The sequence below is a fragment of the Kogia breviceps genome, chromosome 19 (genome assembly GCF_026419965.1).
Source record: "Kogia breviceps isolate mKogBre1 chromosome 19, mKogBre1 haplotype 1, whole genome shotgun sequence".
Classification (NCBI taxonomy): Eukaryota; Metazoa; Chordata; class Mammalia; order Artiodactyla; family Physeteridae; genus Kogia; species Kogia breviceps.
The window spans coordinates 20,353,977-20,380,956 of NC_081328.1; the positions used below are offsets into that span (position 1 = coordinate 20,353,977).

General features: G+C 42.9%; 2 protein-coding genes across 19 annotated transcripts in view; one reads left to right on the forward strand and one right to left on the reverse strand.

The window, feature by feature from the left end:
• SYNRG (synergin gamma) overlaps nt 1–5,742 on the forward strand; it is a 101,324-nt gene extending 95,582 nt beyond the window's left edge. For 16 of the 17 annotated variants that reach the window (XR_010838081.1, XR_010838074.1, XR_010838077.1 and 13 more), the window contains 2 exons: nt 487–555; nt 1,156–5,742. The gene's annotated coding sequence lies outside the window, so the exon portion shown is untranslated. The remainder of the gene's footprint in view (nt 1–486; nt 556–1,155) is intronic. The other variant, XR_010838075.1, reaches the window with a different exon arrangement.
• DUSP14 (dual specificity phosphatase 14) lies at nt 1–25,985 on the reverse strand. Of its 2 annotated transcripts, none has more exons than XM_059048678.2 (3): nt 25,838–25,985; nt 2,379–2,461; nt 1–1,306 (listed from the first exon to the last, which is right to left on the reverse strand). In XM_059048678.2, the coding sequence occupies exon 3, from the start codon at nt 1,211–1,213 to the stop codon at nt 617–619; it is 597 nt and encodes a 198-aa protein (XP_058904661.1). In that variant the 5' UTR covers nt 1,214–1,306; nt 2,379–2,461; nt 25,838–25,985; the 3' UTR covers nt 1–616. The 2 variants fall into 2 exon arrangements, with proteins under 2 accessions (XP_058904661.1, XP_066876900.1); XM_067020799.1 differs by lacking the exon at nt 25,838–25,985 and adding an exon at nt 24,126–24,244.
• Nucleotides 25,986–26,980: the final 995 nt, after the last annotated feature.

The following is a 26,980-nucleotide window of genomic DNA, read 5'->3' on the forward strand; positions in this document are numbered from 1 at the left end:
TATGTTAAGCAGATATATTTATTAAAAATAATGCTAATATAGTCCTGGGGCACATTGATTCCAACAGGGTGTTTGCAGCAGGTTTCATTATAATTACTTAACAGCTAAATAATAAAGGCTTGTTTTTTTAATTTACAGTCACTAAATAATAGGGGGAAAGGAAAGAGGGCTGATCCAGTAGAGACTGACACTGGTATCAATGTTCCCTAAGCATTTGTTTGGTCGGCAGCCTTGGGCAAAGCTTGTATCTAAAGGGTTAATCAGGGCCCAAAGTGATTTTTGCGCTGAGCTCCTCCCATGGTGCCAAAAGGCATGGGATTGAGAATAGAGCTGAGCCAGTTTATTAAACTGTTCAAATTGTTAAAAATGATTAAAAGCCAGTTAAAGATTTTCATAAACACTATTCCAAAATGTTAGTTTTAAAAATGTCAGTAGCCATGAAAGCATTCCTCTTACGTTCCTCCCCTCCCTCCCTTCTCTCTTTAGATAGATATGAACACCCAGTGTAAAAAAACACTTCAGGGAGAACCAGAAGTCAGCCATTTGGAAAGAAAGGTGAGGAGGGGGGGCAGACGCTGGCGCGGCTCGAGGCGCTGCTGATGCAGGCTTTGGTGACTTATATCCCCCAGTAAGGCGTCAGGTGTCGGGACTCCTTCTCGTAAACGTCTGGAACTATGCCGTAAGGTGTCTGTACCATTTTAACTGTCGACTTCCCAAAGAGCTGGCGCTCGTAGTCTATCAGCTGCCTCCAGAAGCCCACGTTGGGCCTGATGACGGGCCTCCGGGCTTTCACCCAGGTGTACGCCTCCAGCAGGCACACATTGTGGTACTTCATCAGGTATGCGATGCAGAGCGTGGCCGAGCGGCTGACCCCTGCGGCACAGTGCACCAAGGTGGCCCCGTGTTTCCTGCTCACGCTGTGGATCTTGTCGGCCACGGTGTCAAAGTATAGTCCAATGGGGGCATGAGGCATGTCAGCCAGAGGCACTTTAACATATTCAAACTGGGGCCAGTTGAAATTGGGGATCTCGATGGTAGCATTAACAATGCAGGTGATGCCACGAGCCTGGAGGAGGTGCCGGTTGGACGCTATACTGCCTCTGCCCAGGAAGAGCGAGGAAGTGATTTGAGCAATGCCTCCAATGTCTCCCTCAGAAATCATCCGAGGGGCCATGAGAGTCCGTGGTAGCGTGCTGTGACCTCTGGAGCTCATGAAGACGCCAGCAATCACACTTGCATCATTGGAAGCAAGACCAGAGTGTTTTTGTTTTCCTCCACCAAGGAACTGGAAATTACAGTCACTTTCCTGCAAAATACAGGTATATGTCAGTACTTTAAATGCTACTGATTCATCACAGCCTTCTGCAATGTTTGTGGAATGGGAAGTTGAAAGGATTAGAGATGCTTATTTTCTATAATAGTGTGTTCTTTCCAGGACGTAGACAAATCATTTTCATCGATTAACAGGAAAAGTAGTCTAAGATGCCAATATGCAAAACCAATGTAAAAGTCAGCACTCTGGTGATTTTTTTTTTTTTAAGGCACTAAATAGAAAGTCATCGTATTTTAGGAAAAGTTAAAGACAGAAAGAAGCCCAACTAATCCCTGAACAACAACCTTGCAGGGTCTTGCTCTTATTGAAGGAAGTGGTGTTCCCTGGGGAAGAAATCAGAACTTGTGATCCTTTCTGTGGCCATGTTCTTTCATATACGTCTTGCCTACTTCCACAGCCATGATGGCCATATTTTCCTCAACCTAAATCTAGACATAGAGATCGTACATAGATTATACTTACTACAAAGCATAAAAACGATATCGCTTTAGGTAATACATCGAATGCATGGCCTTTGTGGACTAAAGAGATACTGAATTGGATCAGTTACAGAAAAGCCAGGACATATGGTCACCTTAGCCCTTTATAATTTAAAAAATAACTAACTATCATATTTGTGACATTCGAATACCTGTGCTATGTCATTTCCATGGAAACAATCGTAGGCGATTTGAAGGCCATGGTCTCAAAAATTCATTCGTCTAAGTTTTAATGAGCATTTTGGCTGACCTGACCCTGGGTGTGGCTAAATAACTTCACCTTCCTCAGTCAATTCTAAGCTCCAAGATGTATCCCACTGGCTTAAGATGTCTTGGAATTAAAATTTAACATTTGAACATCTATATTCTTTCATTAGTACAGTGGTTATTATAAAAGACATTCAATATTATATAATCTCCATATAATCTTTCATACCACTTTATAGTCTGTGCCCTCTGAGAAGTGTGCTTATCCCCACCCAGGGTACCGTAAGGATGCCCACAGTGATTTCAGTTAGACAAGAACACCCCCGGTTCCACAGACCGGTGATGCTGGGGCTACTCACTTGAGGAGTCTGATTACTCTGAAGTCCTGCGTCTGGAAAGTCCTAAGTGAGTGAGTGCTGATCAGAGTGGATACAACTCAGATCTGCAGAAAGACAAAGAGGCAAGAATACGGTCAATCAGGAAGTTCAAAAGAATTCCTCCTGGGTTTTTACTACGAAATTGGGTTTGACTGGAATAAATCTAGGAAGTGGAAAGCACGTTAAATATATCTCCATGTGCCTTTAAAGAATGTGCCAGTAAGAAGTATCAACCCAAGTCTCAGATTTTTGTTAATGACACATAACCCATGGTGTGAAAAATATTAAGTGCCGTTTTGGGCACAACCGAGACGAATTTGAGGAGATTCAGAGACTACAACATAGTGAAATGTAAGGCTCTGCTCACGGGGCCAGCAAGAGATGCAGAGCAAGCTGGAATCTCTCCCCTGTGCCCACAGCCCGCCTGGCAGGGTGGGACTGCGTGCAGCGTGCTAGATGCTACAGTGGGTGCAGCAGCCAGGCCAGGTGCCCGCAGCCAGCCAGCTTTGCGAAGAGCCGTGCTGCAGAGGTGGCTGCAGCTCTGAACGTCAACTACAGGAGGTGCTGGTGGTGGAGAGCAATTTGAAATTGCTTTCATTTTGTATTCTCTTCCAGGTTGGCCCTCTTATTTATGTAACAATATGAACACCAATCAGTATCATTAAAAATGTGTTCCTTCCCCCAGTGGCATGCAAATCAATGAAGTTAGAACACACCCTCACGAAACATTACTCAAAATGGCTTAAAGATTTAAATATAAGACATGACACCATAAAACTCCTAGAAGAGAACACAGGCAAAAACATTCTCTGACATAAATTGTACCACTGTTCTCTTAGGTCAGTCTCCCAAGGCAACAGAAACCAAACGAAACCATAAACAAACTGACAACCTACAGACTGGGAGAAAATATTTGCCAATGATGCCACTGACAAGGGCTTAATTTCCAGTGTATACAAACGGCTTATATAACTCAACAACAAAAAAACAACACAATTGAAAAATGGGCAGAAGACCTAAATAGACTGCTCCAAAGAAATACAGATGGCCCATAAGCACATGAAAAGATGCTCAACATCGCTAATCATTACAGAAATGCAAATCAAAATGACAATGAGGTTATCACTTCACACCAGTCAGAATGGCCATCATCAAAAAGTCTACAAACAATAAATGCTGGAGAGGGTGTGGAGAAAAGGGACCCCTCCTGCACTGTTGTTGGTGGGAATGTAAACTGGTGCAGCCACTATGGAGAACAGTGTGGAGATTCCTCAAAAAACTGGAAATAGAGTTGCCATATGATCCAGCAATCCTACTCCTGGACATATATCCAGGCAAAACTATAATTTGAAAAGATACATGCACCCCTATGTTCACAGCAGCACTATTTACAATACCAAGACGTGGAAACAATCTAAATGTCTATCAACAGATGAATGCATAAAGATGTGGTACATATATACAGTGGAATACTACTCAGCCATAAAAAAGAATGAAATAATGCTATTTGCAGCAATGTTCATGGACCCAGAGATTCTCATTCTAAGCGAAGTCAGAAAGAAAGACAAATACCAGATGATATCACTTATATGTGGAATCTAAAATACAACACAAATGAGCATATCTATGAAACAAACTTACAGTCATAGAGAACAGACTTGTGGTGGCCAAAGTGGGGTGCAGGGGAAGGATTGGGAGTTGGGGATTAGCAGATGCAAAGTATATACAGGATGGATAAACAATGAGGTCCTACTGTATAGCACAGGGAACTATATTCAATATCCTGTGATAAACCATAATGGAAAAGAATATATATAACTGAAAAAAGAAGTGTTCCTCCCCCGTATGTCCCTCTGCCTTTCCCACGTAACCACTGCACTTAAATTTTCATTTTTTTACAGCTCTGTTGAGACATAGCTGACATAAAATTTGATGTACAACTTGATGAGGTTTGACATACGTGTACACTCAAGACACCATGACCTCAAAATGATAAACATATCCGTCACCCCCAGAATTTCCTCATGCTCCTTTATAATTTATCCCTCCCTCACCCTCTAGCCCCATTCCCAAGCAACCACTGAACTGCTCTCTGTCACTACAGTTTACATTTTCTAGACTTTTATACAATGGAATCATACAATGTAGAGTTTTTCTGTTTGGTCTGGCTTTTCACTCAGCATAATTATTTTCACATTCATCCATGACGTTGTGTCTATCAACAGGTCATTCCTTTTTATTGCTGACTAGTATTCCATTGTGCAGATACAACATGGTTTATCTCTTCACCTATTGATGGAAATGGGTTGTTTCTAGTTTTAGACTAGTACAAGTAAAGCTGATGTAAACACTCATGTGTAAGTGTGTGGATATATGCCTTCCTTTCTCTTGGTTAAATATCTGGGAGTGGAAGGGCTGAGCCCTATGACATGTGCATATTTAACATTTTTAAATAGTTTTTTAAAAAGTAGTTATAGGTTGCAACCTAAGAGGCAGGCTTCTAATTAAACACACATATAAGGGTCTACTGTAATCCTCTCCCAAAGACCTCACAGGCAGGCACTGTCTTTGTGCTGTCCTTCTGCTGTGTTCCAGAGCACCAGTGTTTCTCGGAGAGTAGCTTCTATGTGTGTCTGGTGCCCTGGCTTTTGTGGCTGCCACCCAGGGGACACCTCTTGATCACCTAGCTCTGGGGACAAACAGATCTTGGCTGGCTACCAACCCTGGGGCACAACACAGACAGACAACTGAAACACACCCTCAGTCTTTCTGTGAAAGAGGCCTATTTGCTTTTCCTGGAGTTTCAGCGTAAGGGGCCAGCTTCTGCATTGGCACACTCTGGGGACAGAAGCCAGTGGACGCCATCTGTGTGTTCACCCTCTGCCTCACTCCAAGTCTCTGGTATCTTCCAGAAAGGAACTTGTATACTCTTCTGGTTTCCTGATTTTTGTCACTGCTGCCCAAGGGACACCTCTAGATCACCTGGCTCTGGTAGACAGTGGGACTTACTGTTAGTCATCCCACAAGACTGTATATTTACATACTTTAAAAGCTGGTGACTGAGACCCTTCCCTAAAGAATACTGACAGGTCTGGGCCCACCTGCAACTACTGGGAGCCACTAAAAATAAAATAGTCTCTTTAGTCAATCACAAAGGTTTGAGAGACAACCAAGATTAAGGCAGGGTTGAATTCATCTCCTACACAAGGTCACTCCTCCAACACTGGGAGAGGTTGCTCTTTTATCTAATGCACAGAAACCAACAGGGAGAGTCTAAAATTAAGATGAAAAAGTAGAGGAATATACTCCAAATGAAAGAACAAGATAAAACCTCAGAAAAAGTCATTACCACCTAGAGGGGTGGGATAGGGAGGGTGGGAGGGAGGGTGACACAAGAGGGAAGAGATATGGGAACATATGTATATGTATAACTGATTCGCTTTGTTGTAAAGGAGAAACTAACACACTATTGTAAAACAGTTATACTCAAATAAAGATGTTAAAAAAAAAGAAAGAAAAAGTCATTAATGAAATGGAGATAAGTGACTGACCTGTTAAAAAGAGTTCAAAATCATGGTCATAAAGATGCTCACTTAACTCAAGAAAAGAATGGATGAACACAGAACTTCAACAAAGAGACAGAAAATATAAGGAAGTATGAAAAAAGTCACAGAGCTGAAAAATACAATAACTTAACTGAAAAATACACTACAGGGGTTCAACAGCAGACTAGATGACAGCATAAAAAGGATCAGTGAACTTGAACACAGGGCAGTAAAACTCAAACCACTGGAGCAGTAAAAAGAAAAAAGAATGAAAAAAAATGAATATTGCTTAAGGGACTTATGGGATAACATCAAGCAGACCAACATTTATATTATAGGGGTCCAAAAGAGAAGAAAGAGAGAGAAAAGGGATAAAAACGTCCCTGACCTAAGGAAGGAAACAGACATCCAGATCCAGGAAGCCCAGAGAGTTCCAAATAAACCAAACCCCAAAGATACCCACACCAAGACACATTATAATTAAATTGTTAAAAACACGAGAATTTTAAAAGCCAGAAGAATACAACTAGTTACGTACAAGGGAACCCCCATAAGACTATCAGCAAGTTTTTCAGCAGAAACTTTGCAGGTCAGAAGGGAGTGGCATAATATATTCAAGGTGTTGAAAGAAAAATCTTCCAGACAAAAATACCAGCAAAGTTGTCATTCAGAATTTAAAGAGTTTTCCACACAAGCAAAAGTTAAACTGGCCTTAAAAGAATGAACGCAACTTTTTAAAGCTGAAAATAAAGGCCACTAATTAGTAACAGGAAAACATATGGAAGTATAAATCTCACTGGTAGAGGTAACTAAGGTACACTTTAGAAAAATATAATGTAAAGGTGGTATGGATTAATTACTCATACAGCTAGTATGGAGATTAAAAGATATAGTAGTAAAAATATAATAATTAAGGGATATACAAGATAAAATGGTGTAAAATGTGACATAAAAAACATTAAAATGTGGGGGATGGAGGAGTAAAAATGTTGTGCTTTAGAATGAGTTTAAACTTAGACTGTTATAAATTGTTAATGTGTAAGCCTCATGGTAATCACAAAGCAAAAACCTATAGCAGATTCACAAAAGATCTAAGAAGAAAAGAATCTAAGCATACCACAAAGAAAATCATCAAACCACAAAGTAGCACAACAAGAGAAGAAAGGGACAGAGGAATTACAAAACAGCCAGAAAACAATTAACCAAATGGCAGTAAGTACATACTTATCAATAATTACTTTAAATGTAAATGGACAAAATTCTGCGATCAAGAGACAGAAAGGGGCTGAATGGATTTAAAAAAAGGAAAAGACATGCTGCCTACCTCAGATGTAAGGATACACAAACTCACTTCAGATGTAAGGACACACACAGACTGAAAATGAAAGGATGTTTTATATTCCATGCAAATGGAAACCAAAAGAAAGCTGGGGTAGCTATACTTAGACAAAATAAACTTTAAAATAAAGAGACAAAGAAGGGCATTACATAATGATAAACGGGGTCAATCCAACAAGAGGATATAACAGCTGTAAATATTTATGCACCCAACATAGGAGCATCTAAATATATAAAGCAATATTAGGACTTCCCTGGTGGTCCAGTGGTTAAGACTCTGTGCTCCCAGTACAGGGGGCATAGGTTTGATCCCTGATCAGAGAACTAGGTTCCCACATGCTAAGATCCTGCATGCTGCACCACACAGCCAAAATTTTTAAAAAGTAAATTAATTAAAGCAATATTAACAGACCTCAAGGGAGAAACAGACAATACAATAATATGGGACTTCAATACCCCATTTTCATCAATGCATAGACCATCCAGACAGAATATCAGGAAGGACACATCAGCTTTAAACTACACATTAGACTGGGTAGATTTAACGCATATATACAGAACACTTCATCCAAAAGCAAGAGAATACACATTCTTCTCAAGTGCACGTGGAACAATCTCTAGGACATATATTAGGCCACAAAACAAGCCTTAATAAATTTAAGAAGATTGAAATCCCGTGAAGCATCTTTTTGAACCACAATGGTCTGAAGCTAGAAATCATTACAAGAAGAAAACTGGAAAATTCACAAATAAGTGGAGATTAAACAACACATTACTGAACAACCAATGGGTCAGAAAAGAAATCAAAAGAGAAATCAAAAAATACCTGAGACAAATGAAATTGGAAATACAGCATAACAAAACTTATGGGATACAAGAAAAGCATTTCTGAGAGGGCAGTTCATAATGATAAATGCCTACACATCAAGAAACAAGGAAGATCTCAAATAAAGATCCTAACTTTAGGGACTTCCCTGGTAGCACAGTGGTTCAGAATCTGCCTGCCAATGCAGGGGATATGGGTTCGATCCCTGGTCCGGGAAGATCCCACATGCCGTGGAGCATCTAAGCCCGTGCGCCACAACTACTGAGCCTGCACTCTACAGCCCTCGAGCCACAACTACTGAGCCCACACTCCACAACTACTGAAGCCCGTGCACCTAGAGCCCATGCTCTGCAACGAGAAGCCACCACAATGAGAAGCCCATAGACCACAACGAAGAATAGCCCCCGCTCACTGCAACTAGAGAAAGCCCACACACAGCAATGAAGACCCAACACAGCCAAATATAAAATAAATAAATAATTTTTTTAAAAAAAATAACCTAACTTTACACTTAAAGGAACTAGAAAAAGAACAAACGAAAACCCAAGTCAGTAAAAGGAAGGAAATAACAAAGATCAGAATGAAAATAAATAGAGACTAAAAAGACAACACTGTAGAAAAGATCAGTGAAACTAAGAGAAACTCTTTGAAAAGATAAAATTGGCAAACCTTTAGCTAGACTCACACACACACACACACAAAAAGACAAGAGGACTCAAAATCAGAAGTGAAGGAAGAAATTTTATAACTGATATTACAGAAATACAAAGGATCATAAGAGACTACTATTAACAATTATACACCAAGGCTGAATCATGAAGAAAAAGAAAATCTGAAAAGACCAATAACTAAGAAGAAGATCGAATCCATAATCAAAAACCCCTCAACAAACAAAAGTACGGGACACAGTCAGCTTTTCTGGTGAATTCAACCAAACATTTAAAGAATACATACTAGGGACTTCCCTGGTGGTCCAGTGGTTAAGACTCTGTGCTCCCAAAGCAGGGGGCCTGGGTTCGATCCCTGGTCAGAGAAGTAGATCCCGTATGCCGCAACTAAGAGCCTGCACAACGAAGATCCCATGTGCTGCAACTAAGACCCAGCACAGCCAAATAAATTTTTTTAAAAAAGAAAAAGAATACATACCAACCCTCAAACTCTTCCAAAACACAGAAGAGGAGCAAACACTTCCAAACTCATCCTACAAGGCCAGTGTTACATTACTACCAAAACCAGACAAGGGCACCACAAGAAAAAAAAATTACAGGCCAGTATCTCTGATAAACATGATGGAAAAATCCTCAACAGAATAGCAGCAAACATAATTCAACAATATACTAAAAGGATCATACACCATGATCTGGTGGAATTTATCCCATGGATGCAAGGATGGTACAACATCCGCAAATCAATGTGATACACCACATTAAGAAAAGGATAAAAATCACATGATCATCTCAACAGGTACAGGAAAAGCATCTGACAAAATACAACATCCTTTTATGATAAAAACTCTTAACAAAGCAGGTATAGAGAGAACATACCTCAACATAATAAAGGCCATATATGACAAGTCCACAGCTAACATCATATTCAGTGATGAAAAGCTGAAAGCTTTCCCTCTAAGATCAGGAAAGAGACTGGGATGCCCATTCCTACCACTTTTATTCAACATGGTATTAGAAGTCCTAGCCAGAGCAATTAGGCAAGAAAAAGAAATAAAAAGCATTCAGATCAGAAAGGAAGAAGTAAAACTGTCACTATTTGCAGATGACATATTATATTTAGAAAACCCTGTACTGGACACACACACAAAAAGAACTAATCCATGAATTCAGTAAAGTAGTATACAAAATCAATATATAGAAATCTGTTGCATTTCTATAGACTAATAGTGAACTATCAGAAAGAGAAATTAAGAAAACAATTCCATTTAAAACTGCATCAGGAAAAATAAAATATTTAAGGAATAAATTTGACCAAGGAAGTGAAAGACCTGTATACTGAAAACTATAAGACATTAATAAAAGAAACTGAAGAACACACAAATAAATAGAAAGATATATTTAGTGCTCATGAACTGGATTAGTATTGTTACAATGTCCATACTACCCAAAGCAATCTACAGATTCTGTGCAATCCCTATCAAATCTCTATCAAAATTATCAAATGCCTATCAAATGGCATTTTCACAGAAATAAACAATCATAAAATTTGTATGGTGGGCTTCCCTGGTGGCGCAGTGGTTGAGAATCCGCCTGCCGATGCAGGGGTCACGGGTTCGTGCCCTGGTCCGGGAGGATCCCACATGCCGCGGAGCAACTAAGCCCGTGAGCCATGGCCGCTGGGCCTGCGCGTCCGAAGCCTGTGCTCCGCAACGGGAGAGGCCACAGCAGTGAGAGGCCCGCATACAGCAAAAAAAAAAAAAAAAAAAAAAAAAAAAAATTTGTATGGAAACAAAAAGTCCCTGAATAGCCAAAGCAATCTTGAGGAAAAAAAAACAAAGCTGGGAGGCATCACACGCCCTGATTTCAAACTACTACAAAGCTATAGTAATCAAAACAGTATGGCATCAGCATAAAAAAGACACATAGATCTATGAAACGGAATAGAGCCCAGAAATAAACCCATGTATATATGGTCAATTAATTTACAACAAAGGAACCAAGAATATACAATGGGAAAAGGACAGCTTCTTCAATAAATGGTGTTGGGAAAACTGAACACCACAAAAGAATGAAACTGGACCACTACCTTATACCATACAACAAAAAACTCAAAAAGTGTATTAAAGAGTTGAATGTGGGCTTCCCTGGAGGCGCAGTGGTTGAGAGTCCGCCTGCCGATGCAGGGGACACGGGTTTGTGCCCCGGTCCAGAAAGCTCCCACATGCCGCGGAGCGGCTGGGCCCGTGAGCCATGGCCGCTGAGTCTGCGTGTTCGGAGCCTGTGCTCCGCAACAGGTAGAGGCCACAACAGTGAGAGGCCCACGTACCGCCAAAGAAAAAAAAAAAAAAGAATGTTAAGACCTGAAACCATAAAACTCCTAGAATAAAACATAGGAGGTGATAAGCTCCTTGACACTGGTCTTGGTGATGATTTTTTGGATTCGGCAACAAAAGCAAAAAAAAGTAGGACTAAATCAAACTAAAAAGCTTTTGCTTTTGTTTAGGAAACTAAACAAATGAAAAGACAACCTATGGAATGGGAGATAATATTTGCAAATGATATGAACAATAGGGGTTAATATCCAAAATACATAAACAGTGTGTATAATTCAGTAGCAAAAACAAACCCCAAACAATCTGATTTAAAAATGGGCAGAGGATCTGAATAGACATTTTCCCAAAGAAGAAATACAGATGATCAACAGGTATATGAAAAGGTATTCAACATCACTAATCATCAGGGAAATGCAAATCAAAACCACAATGAGATATCACTTCACTCACACCTGTTATAATGGCTATTATCGAAAAGACAAGAAATAAAAAGTGTTAGCAAGGATGTGGAGAAAAAGGGACCCTTGTGCACTGTTTATGGGAATGTAAATTGGTGCAGCCACTACAGAAAACAGTATGGAGAGTCCTTGAAAAGTTAAAAATAGAATTACCATATGATCTAGCAATTCCATTTCTGGGTATTTATCCAACAAAAAATGAAAACACTAACTCAAGAAGATATATGCACCCCCATGTTCACTGCCAAGACACAGAAACAACCTAAGTGTCCATGGATGGATGAATAGATAAAATGTAGTATATATACATACCATGGAATATTAATCAGCCATAAAAAAGAAGGAAATCTTGCCATTTACAACAACACAGATCTTGAGGGCATTATGCTAAGTGAAGTCAGAGAAAGACAAATACTGTACAGCATCAGTTATACATGGAATCTTAAAAAAAAAAAAGCTCATAGATACAGAGAACAGACTGCTGGCTGTCTGAGGTGGGGGCTAAATGGATGAATGAGGTTAAAAGATACAAACTTCCAGTTATAAAGTAAGTCATGGGAATGTGAAGTACAGCATGGAGACTATAGTTAACATCGTACTGCATATTTGGAAGTTGCTAAGAGAGAAACTTAATCTTAAAAGTTCTCATCACAGGAGAAAAAAATTTGTTAACTATGTATGGTGACAGATGTTAACTAGACTTACCATGTTGATCATTTTGCAATATACACAAATATCGAATCATTATGTTGTACACCTGAAACTGACACAATGTTCTATATCAATTATACCTCAATTTAAAAAATTAAAATAATTCCAGCTTTATACTGCAGTGGTTCTCACACTTGGCATGCATCAGAATCACCTGGAGGGCTTGTTAAAACACAGATGGCTAAGCCCCATGCCCAGAGTTTCTGATTTAGTAGTTCTGGAGAGGGGCTCTAGAGCTGGCACTTATTTCCCACGTGATGCTTATGCTGCTGGTCAGAGGACACACTTTGAGAACCGCTGCAGAGGTGGATGCTGTGGTGTGCCACCCAGATTCCCCTTCAAGACTGAGGCACTCAGAATGCAGGTGCCGACGGATCACAAGTCTCTCCCCAGAAACTGCCCGTGCCTGAAGGGAGCTGCCTCGCCCAAGCTTACCACCCCTCGTTTGGGGACCACATCTGCTGACCAATGATACAGAGGTACCCAGACGTATACAGGTGAAACTGCGTCATGAAGACGAACAAGGAAGTAGTCGCATAAGGAAATGGCGTGCGGATGTAAGGGTCAGATATGCATGGAAACGGGCAGAACTTTGTAAGAACAGCCTGTCCTGCAGCAGAGCACAGTCTCATGCCACTTCCAGGTCTTTCCCTGGCAGAATCCTAATAGTTTAAAAAGCAAAGTCACCGTGGTAATAAACACACAAAGTCAGGCTTTTGAACTGCTGGTGACAACTCCATCCTCAATGTGGAAGATGCTAATCAAATTTCCAACCAGGTTATCTAGTTACTGTCTAATTAAGAGGGACTCAGTTTTGTGGTCTCCCAAATAATTATCCTTTTGGGAAAGCCACTTGCCCTCCTGAGGCCTGTGTACCAGGCTCACTGGCCTTTTCAGCAGAAAGGTCTTCATCAAGGGCCATGGGTAAGTGATGGGTGGGCTGAAAGCCTAGCTTACTCAGTTAACTCCCATTCGTCGGGCAGTGATAGGGTACCTGGTGCTGCGGGGAAAAGAACGCAGATCGTGAGTCCTCAGGGCAGAATCCAAGTGAGACAGACCTGATGCTCCCTCCCTGCTGCTGCTAGTCAGTCTCGTGCCAAAAACCTGCTTAAAATGCCAAAGCTGAGTCCAAGGTTTAGAAAAACAACTTCTGCCAGAGAGCACTCAGAGGGCACAGATATACAGATGCTCCTCTGGCCAACACTCCCGACCCCTTCTACAGATCGAAAAATACAAGGTTCAGAAAGGGTGAGATGATTTCAACTTGGAGAAGACAAGTCACAGGGCCAAGAAAAGATCCAAGGTGTCTGGATCCCTTGCTCAAGCCGACACACCACTTCTCTGTGCCTGTGCCGGGGGTGGCTGCGGCCTCACTACCTGCCCTACAGGACTCCCACACCACCGGCACCTTCAGTGCATGAGGGGCCTTAGATCTGCCTAAGCAGGACATGTTCAAATGCTACACACAGAGAAGACTGACCCCAAATGGGCTACTCCGGTTTCTCCTATTGCCCAGAAGAGGGAAATACTGCCACAGACAGGTACACCTTTCAGGACCCAGAATGCTCTCCTGATAGCAGACGGACCTCAGCAAGGAGCAGTCCCAGAGTAGGCACACCAAGAAGCCCTAGTTTGCTTCATTTCTAAGATTAGCAGATTCTGATCATAATGAATAAAAGAAAACATGCATATTACATCACAGGTGTATCAAAATCAACTTAGTGAATGTGTACAGGAAAACAGAGAAGGATATCTATTAGGAGAGTACAAGAATGACCACGTTTGAGGGATCAATGATTGCAAGATGCCCTCTGAGTGACAGCACCACTCCCACTGCAGCACACTGGTCTCTGGGACAAGGATGACCAGAGAGAACACCAAGGAGTGTCCATGTCGCTGTCCATGGTGTTCCACTTAGCCCTCCCAAGTTGCTCTGGCAGCTGCATTTACTTCTTGGAGGGAAAAATGCTTTCCTGGCCAGTGGAATGGGGGTGGGGTGAGGTGAAAGACAAAAAAGAGGAGGTATCCTAAACCAACCCCAGAGAGGTGTTTTGTTTGTTTGTTTGTTTTTTAACAAGTTATCAGAAATGTCAGGGATGTTGCTGGTCTCTGTGAATAACAAACATCAGAGTGCTAAATGCTAAACAAAATGCAGAATTAGTGTCTACCCAGTGGGCCTGTAATCTCAATAATGCATTAAGCTATTAACAACTGCCTGCTCCCTGCACTGGAGAGCTCTTGGAATGTGGCACCAGCGTCTATACCGGCAGCAGATGCAGAATTGCTACCTGGAGTCACAGTCTATTCAGAGCATCCATTCCACAGCCACAGAAGCTACTTTTTTGTTGTTAATGACAAAAATCACTAGAATCAGGAGTAAAAGAACTGAAATTCTGTCTACTGCTTTTTCTCCTCATGTTGAATAAGCAGAAAAATGGCCACAGTGGTGCTAGAGATGACCATGTAAAATGATCTAAGATATTTTTAGCTTTAGGGATTTCAGGTTTGCAGTATATACTGGAGGCCTACATTGTTTTTATTTTTTAATACATGAAAAGCCTACGTAATCACATTTTCTCCTTCCATTGAAGTAAATGTTTATCTAGTTCTTTCAAAAAAAAAACACTCTTAAAGTCACCCTTTTTAAAAGAGAGGTGGGCTTCCCTGGTAGTGCAGTGGTTAAGAATCTGCCTGCCAATGCAGGGGACACGGGTTCGGCCCTGGTCCACAACTATTGAGCCTGCACTCTGGAGCCTGCAAGCCACAACTTCTGAGCCCACATGCCACAACTACTGAAGCCCACACTAGAGCCCATGCTCCACAAAAGAGAAGACACCACAATGAGAAGCCCTGCACCGCAACGAAGAGTAGCCCTCACTCGCCACAACTAGAGAAAGCCCACGCACATCAAAGAAGACCCAATGCAGCCAAAAATAAATAAATAAATTCATCTTTTTAAAAAAATAATAATAAAAATAAAATAGAGACATTTTAGCCTACATTGTTGTAAATAAATACTGCTTTTCTCATTGCATTTCGTTATTAAATCATAAATGTGTTCCACTGGTGAAAGAAGTTAAAATACTCTTAAAAATAAAAATCACAGTGTGGCAAAATTCAAGGGAAAAAACTTACTGATAAAACATTAAGAATAGGGACGTCCCTTGTGGTGCAGTGGTTAAGAATCTGCCTGCCAATTCAGGGGACACGGGTTCGAGCCCTGGTCCAAGAAGATCCCACATACCGCAGAGCAACTAAGCCCATGCGCCACAATTACTGAGCCTGCGCTCTAGAGCCCGTGAGCCACAACTACTGAGCCCGTGTGCCACAACTACTGAAGCCTGCGCGCCTAGAGCCGTTGCTCCACAAGAGAAGCCACCGCAAGAAGCCTGCACACCACAATGAAGAGTAGCCCCCTCTCCCCACAACTAGAGAAAGCCCGCAAGCAGCAACGAAGACCCAATGCAGCCAAAAATAAATAAAATAAATTTATTTTTAAAAAATTAAGAATAAAATTCAAATACTGAGTTATATTCATGTTAAAATAAAATGAAATAAAGGATATTCACAAATTGTTCTCAGTTAATCTGGAAAGCTTTAGTAATTTGCTGAAACACCTCATTTGGAGGAGGGGTTGTTTTTGCTTTTCCCACCTTATAATTTAACTGATAAGATGGCTAGGAAGAGAATAAATACACATAATACACACAGAACTAAAGAATCTGAGAATCACCATTTTAGTTTGGCCACAGGTATTCCCCCAGTGTGTAGCTGTAGAGCAACTGCCTGTGTAGTCGTGACCTGGCTGACATCTCGATATCCTCATGTGGACCACTAGCCCATGAACTGAGCCTAACAAAGGTTGATCATTTTAAGACACTAGCCAGCTGCTGGATGGAGAATATACCACAGTCCAAAGGAGGACACAGGCAGTCCACTTGATGAGAGCAAGGAAAAAAAACATGCTAATAGTGACAGAGATGCACATTCTTTAGAAGTTTAGTTCCATACGATAAATTCATAGATTCTCATGTTGGAAACAGAATAAGTAGAAGAGACTATAAATAACTATCTATAAAAGGTGAACGTATACATTTATTTGGGTATCAGGGGGCAATCTATTTACATTTGGAATTGAGTTTTTTAGTCTGGTCCTCATCCACCTTGGTGTTTAAGTTACTTGTCACTCATTCACACAACAGTATTTACTGAGTTCATGCCACGTGTTCAACACTATTCTAAGTGCTGTTGGGGACTGTGGCAGAATGTATTGGCGAAAAATGGCCATAACAATACCCTGCATCCCCCATGACCTTCTTACAATGTGACCAACTCAACCAAAAGAGAAGAGTAGAAATGACGCTTCAGAGGCTAGATCATAAACATGTCAAACACCTCTCCCTAGTCACTAGAGACTTGCTCTTGGAGCCCAGCTGCCATGCTGTGAGGCAGCCCAAAGAAGCCAGGCAGAGTCACCATGTGGAGAGGTCATATGTGGGTGTTACAGCCAGTAGCCCAGCGGAGATCCCAGCTAATAGCCAGGATCAACTACTAAATATGTGAGTCAAGACACTTCAGTGATTCTAGCTCCCAGCCATTAAGTCACCCCCAGACACTGTGGAGCAAAGACAAGTTGTCCCCACTACATGAGGTCCAAATTCTTGACCTACAGGAATCTGTGAGCAAACACACAGATTCCTGTAAGTCAAGAATAAAACTGATTTTTATACCACTGAGTTTTGGAATGGTGTGCTATACAGCAATAGTCACTAGAACAGGGATATAAAGTAACAGAAGACATCACCCTGGATTTTATTGAGGATTTTATCATCTTCAAGAGATGACACAAGATACACATATAAAACAGATGAGGACTTCCCTGGTCGCACAGTGGTTAAGAACCCACCTGCCAATGCAGGGGACACGGGTTCAAGCCCTGGTCCGGGAAGATCCCACATGCCGTGGAGCAACTAAGCCCATGCGCCACAACTGCTGAGCCTGTGCTCTAGAGCCCACGAGACACAACTACTGAGCCCACGTGCCACAATTACTGAAGCCTGCACGCCTAGAGAGCCTGCGCTCTTCAACAAAGAGAAGCCACCGCAATGAGAAGCCCGCGCACCACAACAAAGAGTAGACCCTGCTCGCCGCAACTACAGAAAGCACACGCGCAGAACAAAGACCCAACGCAGCCAAAAATAAATATTTTTTTAAATGAATAAAACAGATGAATAACGATTAGAGATAGACTAAGAATAAGCGAATCAAATGAGTGGTACAAACAGCAGGTGCTGCAGTAATGCAGAGAAGGCACAGGGTCAAGACAAAGTAAAACAGTCAGTGGTGCTGAAAACCTGAGTTGTTTGTTTCTTGGGGAAGTGTCTCATAGATTACACTCTCATGCTTTTTCTCCAATCCATTTAAAACAGGCTGCCATTCTTGCCTTGCAAGAGCCTCCTTATTTTCGAGATTCCAAATGAAGAACACTAGCCCTTTTCTATAGCCCCTCACTACTCACAAAGTGTGGTCCAAGGCCCAGCAGCATCAACCTGGGGCTTGAATGAAATGCCGAATCTCAGGCCCCATCCCAGACCTACAGAATCAGACGCCACAGCGTAACAAGATCCCAGGTGATCTGTATACACATTAAAGGGTGAGAAACACAGCTCACATTAATCTGCCTCGGTCTGTCCCACTGGACTTGCTGAAGCCAACTCGAGCGCCTGTTTTGTTTAAGCCACACGAGCATGCTCAGCCTTTCACAGATTAGCATCATTCTGCTGTCATGGTTCCCAGATGAGGAATCAGAGGTAAATGGAGGTTAAGAGGCTTTTACACAGAAAATGAGTAACCCCACTGGGACCAGAACCCCTTCTCCATGAGATGTCCATTTGTTGCTTAGTCATACAATCTGACCACAACAGATCAACTGATCTAAAGACTACCAAAATGTACACTTCACTGGGGAAGAAAATAAAAACTGAAAAGAAAGAAATTAAGGAACATAAATTTAGTCTGTACTTTATCTATAATCTGGATATTCATCTAAAAAATCCTAAACTGCTAAGTGGTATGAGATGGTCTTTGGGTGTGAAAAATCTGATCATCCTGAACCCAGAAAATGCTTGCAAAATTCCACAATCACATTTGAGCTTGTTTGGTGATAACTGAAAACCAATTTGTGCCACAGCCTATACAAATAATACTTTTAAATCTTCAAAGAGTAAGTGGTAAAAATTAAACATGAATCATAGACTCCTGGTTAAGTGGTGAACTTTGATTTGTATAGGTCAGAACATCTAGACCCAGGGTACTTAAAAAAATCACGTCAGCAATTAAACCCAAGGCACGTATAACTTTGCCTCAAAATTGCAAAAGTCACTACTGCCCTCTGAAAAGCAGAATCATGAAATCTCAGGTCCTTTCATAAATAAGATCTCAGTCCTTAGAAGTTCATTATTACTTTAAGGGAGACAAAAACAAATTTATAAATTAGAATAAAGTTCACAGGACTAAGAGCTCAATGGTGAACAGTTGAGCACTCTTTGATCATCTAACCATTTGATGTCTAACTAGATATATCAACATTTTTTAAATCAAGCAGTGGGGCTTCCCTGGCGGCGCAGTGGTTGAGAGTCCGCCTACCGATGCAGGGGACACAGGTTCATGCCCTGGTCCGGGAGGATCCCACATGCCGTGGAGCGGCTGGGCCCGTAAGCCATGGCCGCTGAGCCTGCGCGTCCGGAGCCTGTGCTCCGCAACGAGAGAGGCCACAACAGTGAGAGGCCCGTGTACTGCAAAAAAAAAAAAAAAAAAAAAAAAAATTCAAGCAGTGAGCCTCAACTTTCTCCCTGCAGGGACTTCTATATCATACCTCTGGCCCGCTTCCACATTTTTGGTGCTTTTACACCAAATTAACTTCATTTGTAAACTACTGATGAATTAACTTCCCATTTTTCTTTATAAACCAAAGGTGTCTGTAATTGTCTATGAGAGTTTCTGAGCAGAATAAGATAAGCAGGTAAGTCTCTTGCATTAGCTGGATGCTCCATACCCTCACCCTTGCTGAGGGACAGCAGGCCTCCCAAATTTTGAGGGCAACTGGGTGTATCTGAGCCTCCCTGGAGCAAAGGAAGGAATCAAGTTTTTAGCTAAATAGGAGTCAAAGAACATAGGATCCTGAAGTTATTCCGTTGGCTTTAATTGTCTCCTAAAGAAATAATCTTATACAAAAAGATAATACACATAGTTCTTTGTAGATTATACTACTAATTACTAGTCATATGCTAAACGAGAATGCAGTGGTCTCTGAACCTCATTCTACTCTTGTTCAAATCAGGGGCCGACAAACTATGGCAGGCGGGCCATGTCTGCTCGGCCACCTGTTTCTCTACAGCCCATGAGATAAGAATGGTTTATACATTTTTTAATGGTTAAAAGAGAATTCAAAAGAAGAACACTATTTCATGGCACATAAAAACTGTATGAGATTAAAATTTCAGTGTTCATAAATGAAGTTTTACTGGAGCACAGCCATGCTCATTTGTTACATATTAACTGTGGCATTTTCATGCTACAAAGGCAAGCTTAAAAAGGCCAGTTAAATAGTTGCGACAGAAACTGTGGACTTCCCTGGTGGCGCAGTGGTTAAGAATCCACCTGCAGATGCAGGTGACACGGGTTCGAGCCCTGGTCTGGGAAGATCCCACATGCCGTGGAGCAACTAAGCCTGTGCACAACTACTGAGCCTGCGCTCTAGAGCCCACGAGCTACAACTACTGAGCCCGTGTGCCACAACTACTGAAGCCCGCATGCCTAGAGCCTGTGCTCCCAATGAGAAGCCACCACAGTGAGAAGTCCACACACCACAACGAAGAGTAGCCCCCACTCACGGCAACCAGAGAAAAGCCCGCGTGCAGCAATGAAGACCCAATGCAGCCAAACATAAAATAAGCTAAAAAATAAAAATAAAAAAACTGTATGGCCCACAAGCCTAAAATATTTACTACCTGACCCTTCACAGAAAACCATTTGCCAATCCCTAGCTGAAATTATGTTATAAAGCCATCATAGTATATGGCAAAGGAATATTTTTCCAAGTGGTTCTAAGGACCCTGCATGAGAATCACTGGGCTGCTGGTCAGAAGGCTCTGGTGGTGCTCTGTCTGCCACATCACTGTTTACTAGTTAACAGAAGCAACAGCCTCTTGTTCAAGAGTTTTCTCCTGTGGCTCTGCAAACTCAAAGCCCTAAGGAGTCAAAAAGGCCTGCCATGCTCCACTCATGCTGAAACTGTTCTGGGACAAGGCACGAGTAAGCCCAGCAGCTGCATATAAATTTCAGAAGGGCCTTTTTGTCCACTGAAACCTCCAGATGGCAGGGGAAAGCTGACCAAACTGGATAGGAGGTTACTCTCTGTCCGGGTAAAAGCAAGAATGGGAAGTGCTGAGGTGAGCGGGGAGGGCCATGGGCTGCACGTAACAGGACACGGCCGTAACCTTGGCACCAGGGCTCCCCACTCTTCCCTGCAACAGGTGGAAAACAAAGCTCCTCTGTAAATTACAGCCTTTGTAAAAGGATACCACGAAACACAAAATTTCTCCTCCCATCACTCAGATTAAGAGGTTCTCACACTACTTTTCATCCTCCCGCTATGGGTATCTTTTCTTAAAAACTTCTAATTTGGGGAAAAAAAAAAAAACCTTCTAATTTATACATATGTAATTTTTAAAATTATGATTATTTTAGAGAATCTGAAAAAAAACCTTTAGTATATGAGTAAAAAAGTATTCATGATTTGTAAAGACTGAAAATAATAGAGCAATTTAGCCATTTTCCAAGATGCCTTACAGAAAAAATTTAAAGGAATTACAAATCTCACATTCTTTGGACTACTGTTCTTCTATCAACCCTCCAACTAAGAAAACGATCTACGTAAGGGTGGTTTTTTTTTTTCAGATGCTAGTATATCTTATTATTCAGAGATAATTTCATGATGACAGTTAAAAGGTGTTTTCTAAACGTACAAAATTGTATTTCTGCCCTTAGGATAGAAAGAGACTGTTAGCAGATAACACCAGGCACAGTAGATACTCAACAAACACCTGAACTTAATAATTTAATAACTGTCCTAGACATTTAATTTATAATACTTCATTTTGCATATTTAAATTTCCCTATAACTATACATCTGTTTAAAAAAATAAAATCAATGGAAGGATTCTATTGGGTACCTGTCAGCCACATAGATTGGAAAACCATCTCTAGCTTTGGGTGGTATGTAGTCCAAACCATACAAACTTAAGTGTATAAAAATACAGTGGGGTGTTCCCTGGTGGCGCAGTGGTTGAGAGTCCGCCTGCCGATGCCGGGGACGCGGGTTCGTGCCCCAGTCTGGGAAGATCCCACATGCCGCGGAGCGGCTGGGCCCGTGAGCCATGGCCGCTGAGCCTGCGCGTCCAGAGCCTGTGCTCCACAACGGGAGAGGCCACAACAGTGAGAGGCCCGCGTACCACAAAAAAAAAAAAAAAAAAAAAAAAATACAGTGGCACATGAAGGGCCAGGGATCAAGCCACCTAGGTGAAATTTATTCATTCATTCAAGAAACAGCCAGACATGTTGTGGTTAAAACAGCAAGTACAATGGATTATAAGTTCAAGGCTGACACCACTGGATGAATTGGTACAACCACTTTGGAAAATAGGCATCAGCTAGTAAAGCTGAGGATATGCACATCTATGACCAGCAGTATTCATAACTGCCCTGGGCCAGAAACAACCCAGATGTCCATCAACAGTGGAAGACAAATAGATAACCTGTGGTATATTCATACAAATATGAACTAATTACAGTTACAGGTAACAACGTGGATGAATCTTAAAAACTATAATGCTGCAAGAATTTGAACCAAAAAATTATATACGTGTGTATATATATGTATATATACACACACTTACATACATATACATATGATGTTGACCCCCCCAAAAAAATGGATTTATAATAATACCTACATTAATTCCATTTGCATAAAAGTGAAAAACAGGCAAAATGAAACTATATTGTTTAGGGTTAGTATTTAGGTGATAAAACCTGTAGAGAAGAAAGGAAATGACTTTCACAAAAATGAAGTTATTCACTGGCTGGGTTACCTCTGGGGTAAGGAGAGAGGGGGTCATTGGGAAAGAGTGGGAAGAGGGTACTTCCTGACCTGCAAGATGGTCACAGATGTTTCTTTAAAGTAATTAAGTTATCCATTTATGTTTTATACCCTTTTCTGTGTGTTATAATTCACAATTAAAAAGTTAAATAAATACAACGTTGGTTTCCAGTAATTCAGAACCCTTACAGTTCTGGCCTATCTGGGGAAAGAACAGTTCCTCTCTCAATATCATTACTGGCCTGTTAGCTTCATGAGGCAAGGACCTTATTTGCCTTCTACCCCAACAGTCAGCATTGAACCTTTCGCATGGCAAAAGTCTCAATAAATGTCTAACATATAAACCTATAAACACTTTTTTTTTTTTTGGCCGGGCTGCACGGCTTGTGGGATCTTAGTTTCCCAAGCAGGGATCGAACCCGAGCCCTCGGCAGCGCAGAGTCCTAACCACTGGACCACCAGAAACCCATACACTCTTGATGTGAATTTTGTTTTAACTCACCTATCTTCTGAAATTACTGATTTGAACTGTGCCCACATTAACATTTCCCTTTCTCTGTCTTCACCCCAGTCAGGCTTTCATAAATAACTAAAGCTACCATCTTAAATATTCGCTCTGTAAGTTTATACTTAGGTGCTGTTGCTTTAGCAACTCTCCCTGCTTTCCACTCCCTTTTATGCCTCCTCACAAACAAAGAAAAGACGAATACAGTAGATTTATTTTTTTAATGGGGAAGTTTTCATTTGCAACCAAGAGTATCGCCAAGGATCTTAATGATTTAACTGTTTTGAAGTTAAGAAGGGGTCATTTCTCCATTGTCTGGAGAAATACTACCATGCTATCAGGGTTAATAAAACCTTACAACCAGCTGTACTTAAAACACATGCCACCTGTTCTAGACAGAAACCCAGTCTCTATAAACAGGATTAGTTAATTTTATAATAATTTACTTCAATTTAAAAAGTCACTCAGGAAAAAAAAAAAAAGCTAGAGGTTTTCAGACTATGCAAACCAGAAAAAAAAAAATCACTGTGCAAAGAGACATTTATGAAAATGCGTAGAAAAGTCTAAAAGAATACACATAGACCAATACTTTTGGGACAGATGCTCAAAAGAAGGCTTTAATCTTATCTGTAAAGTTTTAAGTTTTTTCCAAACAGAGAATGATTAATTCTTGGTATTGGGAAAAAGTATTTGTAATCCACCTCGCCTTAAAATAAAATCCCAATTGCTAAAGAATCTACCAAACACAGTTCCTTCCCTAAGGAGCAACATTTTAAAATGCTAAAGTTTTAAAGGATTTCCTGTACTTACACACCTGGTCAATTTTTTATGGTAAGAATATAATTTATATCATTGTATTAAAGAATATTACACAGGGCTTCCCTGGTGGCGCAGAGGTTGAGAATCTGCCTGCTAATGCAGGGGACACGGGTTCCAGCCCTGATCGGGGAGGATCCCACATGCCGCGGAGCAACTAGGCCCGTGAGCCACAACTACTGAGCCTGCGCGTCTGGAGCCTGTGCTCCATGCAACAAGAGAGGCCGCGATAGTGAGTGGCCCCCGCCTGCCACAACTAGAGAAAGCCCTCGCACAGAAACGAAGACCCAACACAGCAAAAATAAATTAATTAATTAATAAAACAAAGGACTAGTCTTTAAAAAAAAAAAGAACATTACACAAATCATACCTGCATTCAACCAATGTGAGAGATTTCAGCTAAGAACACAGCATAGACACGTTGGATACTAACGTTAAAAAGCCTTCGAATGAAGTAAACTGTCTCACATTTTATGGGGGAAAGCAAGCCAAAAATATCAAGCACCTACCTCTCCTCCCCCAAGCGTCAGAAGATGAGTCAGAGCTGGAGGCAGGAGTAGGGCCCATGTGTCAAGCCGCCTGTGCAGGGCTCCTTCCTTCCTCCACCAGGCAACCCTCTGCTCCCACCCACATCGGGGTCCCTGCCTCAGCCTGTCCCTGATGTGAATTCTCAGGTGCCTCTGGTGAAGACGAGGCGGTTATTCATTCTGGGGGCTCCTCCTTCCCTGCATTTCTAAAGGGAACCTGAGAATGGGGGCCTTTAAGAGTCCACAACAAGTAACAAGTCACCAAATGCAGCTCAAGGAAGTGGAGCTTCCAGACACACTCACACAACTTTGCAAAGAATACAGCACCTTTGTTCCCCTCATTTTAAAGACTAGGAAACACACAGAGAGCAGCTGTGACTTGTCCCGTATCACTTAACTTTGTGACAGAGCTGAGTCCCAAGCGTGGAGCTGCTGGCAGCCCCACCCTGTGACTTTTAACTGATCTATACAATCTCAGGGAGTATGTTCCAACATTCCATGACATTTCTGAGTCGCCTCATGGACTAGGAGTTCCAGGAACTCTGGTCCATATTGCTTTCAGGTGAGTAAAGAATCAGGACTTGGCGTTTTGCCTCCGTTTTCAAATCCGTAAAATGGGACGTAATGCTTTCTACTTACCTCTCTCATAAAACTACATTGAACAGCTAGTTAACACGTGCTAAACGCACTGAGGTCTTGCTGGATGAAAAGCACAAGGCACTTAAAAAAAAAAATCCCTACACAGTATAACTGCATTTTTAAGTCACTCCTCCTTCCCTTGCCTCTGGGATGCCCAGTTACCATAACACTGGCTGGCACCATTGGAAACATCCACCTAAATAAAATATAGTTATACAATCCACTTAAGGCAGCTACATACAGCATGTAACTCCTCTCGCACACAAACAACTACTCAACTTCGCTTTGGAGCAAGGGTACTTAGGAGAAATTTAAAAAACATGTTAGCACTGTGCTCACCAATCCACCACCGTAGGGAAATACTCAAGTTGAATACTTGGCATTGCTGAAAGTCAAGTTGCTTCTACCAACGCACCAGAAACCTTTGGAAGATGCAAAAAGCCGCCGACGCTCCCGTGGCTCGGAGCGGGCGAATGGTGGCGACGGGGTGAGGAGGCAGAGAGGCCATGGCTGGACCGCAGAGCAGAGGGGTCAGGGAGGGGGAGGGGAACAGAAAGGATGCTCGCGAAGGAACCAGAGGGCTGGGACCCCGGCCCAGGCGTCGCCGCAGTTGGGGAGCAGCCAGGGTGGCGGGGCGGGGGAAGGAATGCGCGCCGAGAGCCGGCGAGGCGGGGTCGGGCAGTGAGGAGGGGGCGCTGCGTTGGGCTCCGGGCCTCTCCTCTCCCCGCCGCCCAAAGAATGCGAGAAACGCCCGGGAGCAGGTGGGGGACGCCGACACAAAGTTTCCAGAGACCACGTTCGCGCAGGCCCTCGGCCATCCGGTCCGGCCAGGGCCCCAGGGCCCGGTCGGCGCCAAGTCCCGCCCGCCCGCCGCCCGCCGCCCGCCGCCCGCCGCCCGAGCCCGCGGGCCCCATACCGGCTCGCCCGGGCTCGCGGCTGACGCTCTTCCTTCGTGCGCTGCTCCCGGCTTCTGCGGGCTGGCCGCCGCGCGCGCGCCTCTCCTTCTCCCCTCCGCCCGCGCCCGGGTCGGGCCGCGCGCACGCTCCCTGCCCCCAACCGCCCTATCCCCAGGCGGGGCGGGCGCTCTGGGCGGGGGCGGGCGCTCTGGGCGGGGGCGGGGCCTCGGCGCTAGCGGCGCGCCGCGCGTAGGGGGGCGAGCCGGTGGGGGGGGGGGGGCGCACGGAGCTGCGGGCGGCGCGCGTGCGCACTGTGCTCTCCGCCGCGGAGCGGGGCGTCCGGGGCGCGCACCCGGCTCGCAACCCTCAGCTGCCGCGGCAGACCTCCGCTCAGGGGGCCCTTGTTATGTCCTCATCCGTGTCTCAACATACGCCCCCTCTCCTTCCCCACTTCAGCGTCTACCTACAAACTGGGTTTGGGCGTGGGTGCAGGGATGGTGAACTAGGGTACTTTCTGGATGTGAGAGGGTTAAAGGCAAGAAAACAATACAAATGTAAAAGGTGTGAAGACTGCAATTAGTGACTAATCTCCGCCTCTCCCCCCCCCCACCACCTTCGGTCCTGCAAGGGAGAGCCCAGGAGCTGGGACCAAAGAGTGAAGGGGAAATAAATCTCTTGGCAACTGTTGGATGAATTTTGCTTGGGCAGGTATGGGCAGTTTCTAACGACTGTGGGAAGCTGTGTTGTCTGAGACTCAGAAGTAGCTATAGATATGGCCATCTTCTGCCTGCCCCGAGACCTTCAACCCACCATCATAAACCACAGGTGCCACCTGAGTTTCAAAACACCAGGTCCACAGCCCGTGCCTCCAAGGCAGAACTGTAGGGTCTCCGGAGCCCAGGCTTGAACGCATGGATTCGTAAAAGGCTTCTTTGCTGTGTCACGCTGAGGGTCTTTTTTAAAATGTAGGTTTGTCCATCGATAACATGAGTAGATGCAAAGCGGACTTTTTTCAGCACAATCTTGCCCTGTAAACAACTTCCTCGAGGCTCTGCAGTGAGTCAGACACCTAAGAGTCCTGACTCCACGCCCGACCCTTTGCTCACCAGCCCCAGCTACTCACCGTTGTAAATCATTGGCATCAGAACTGCTGAACACTCGAA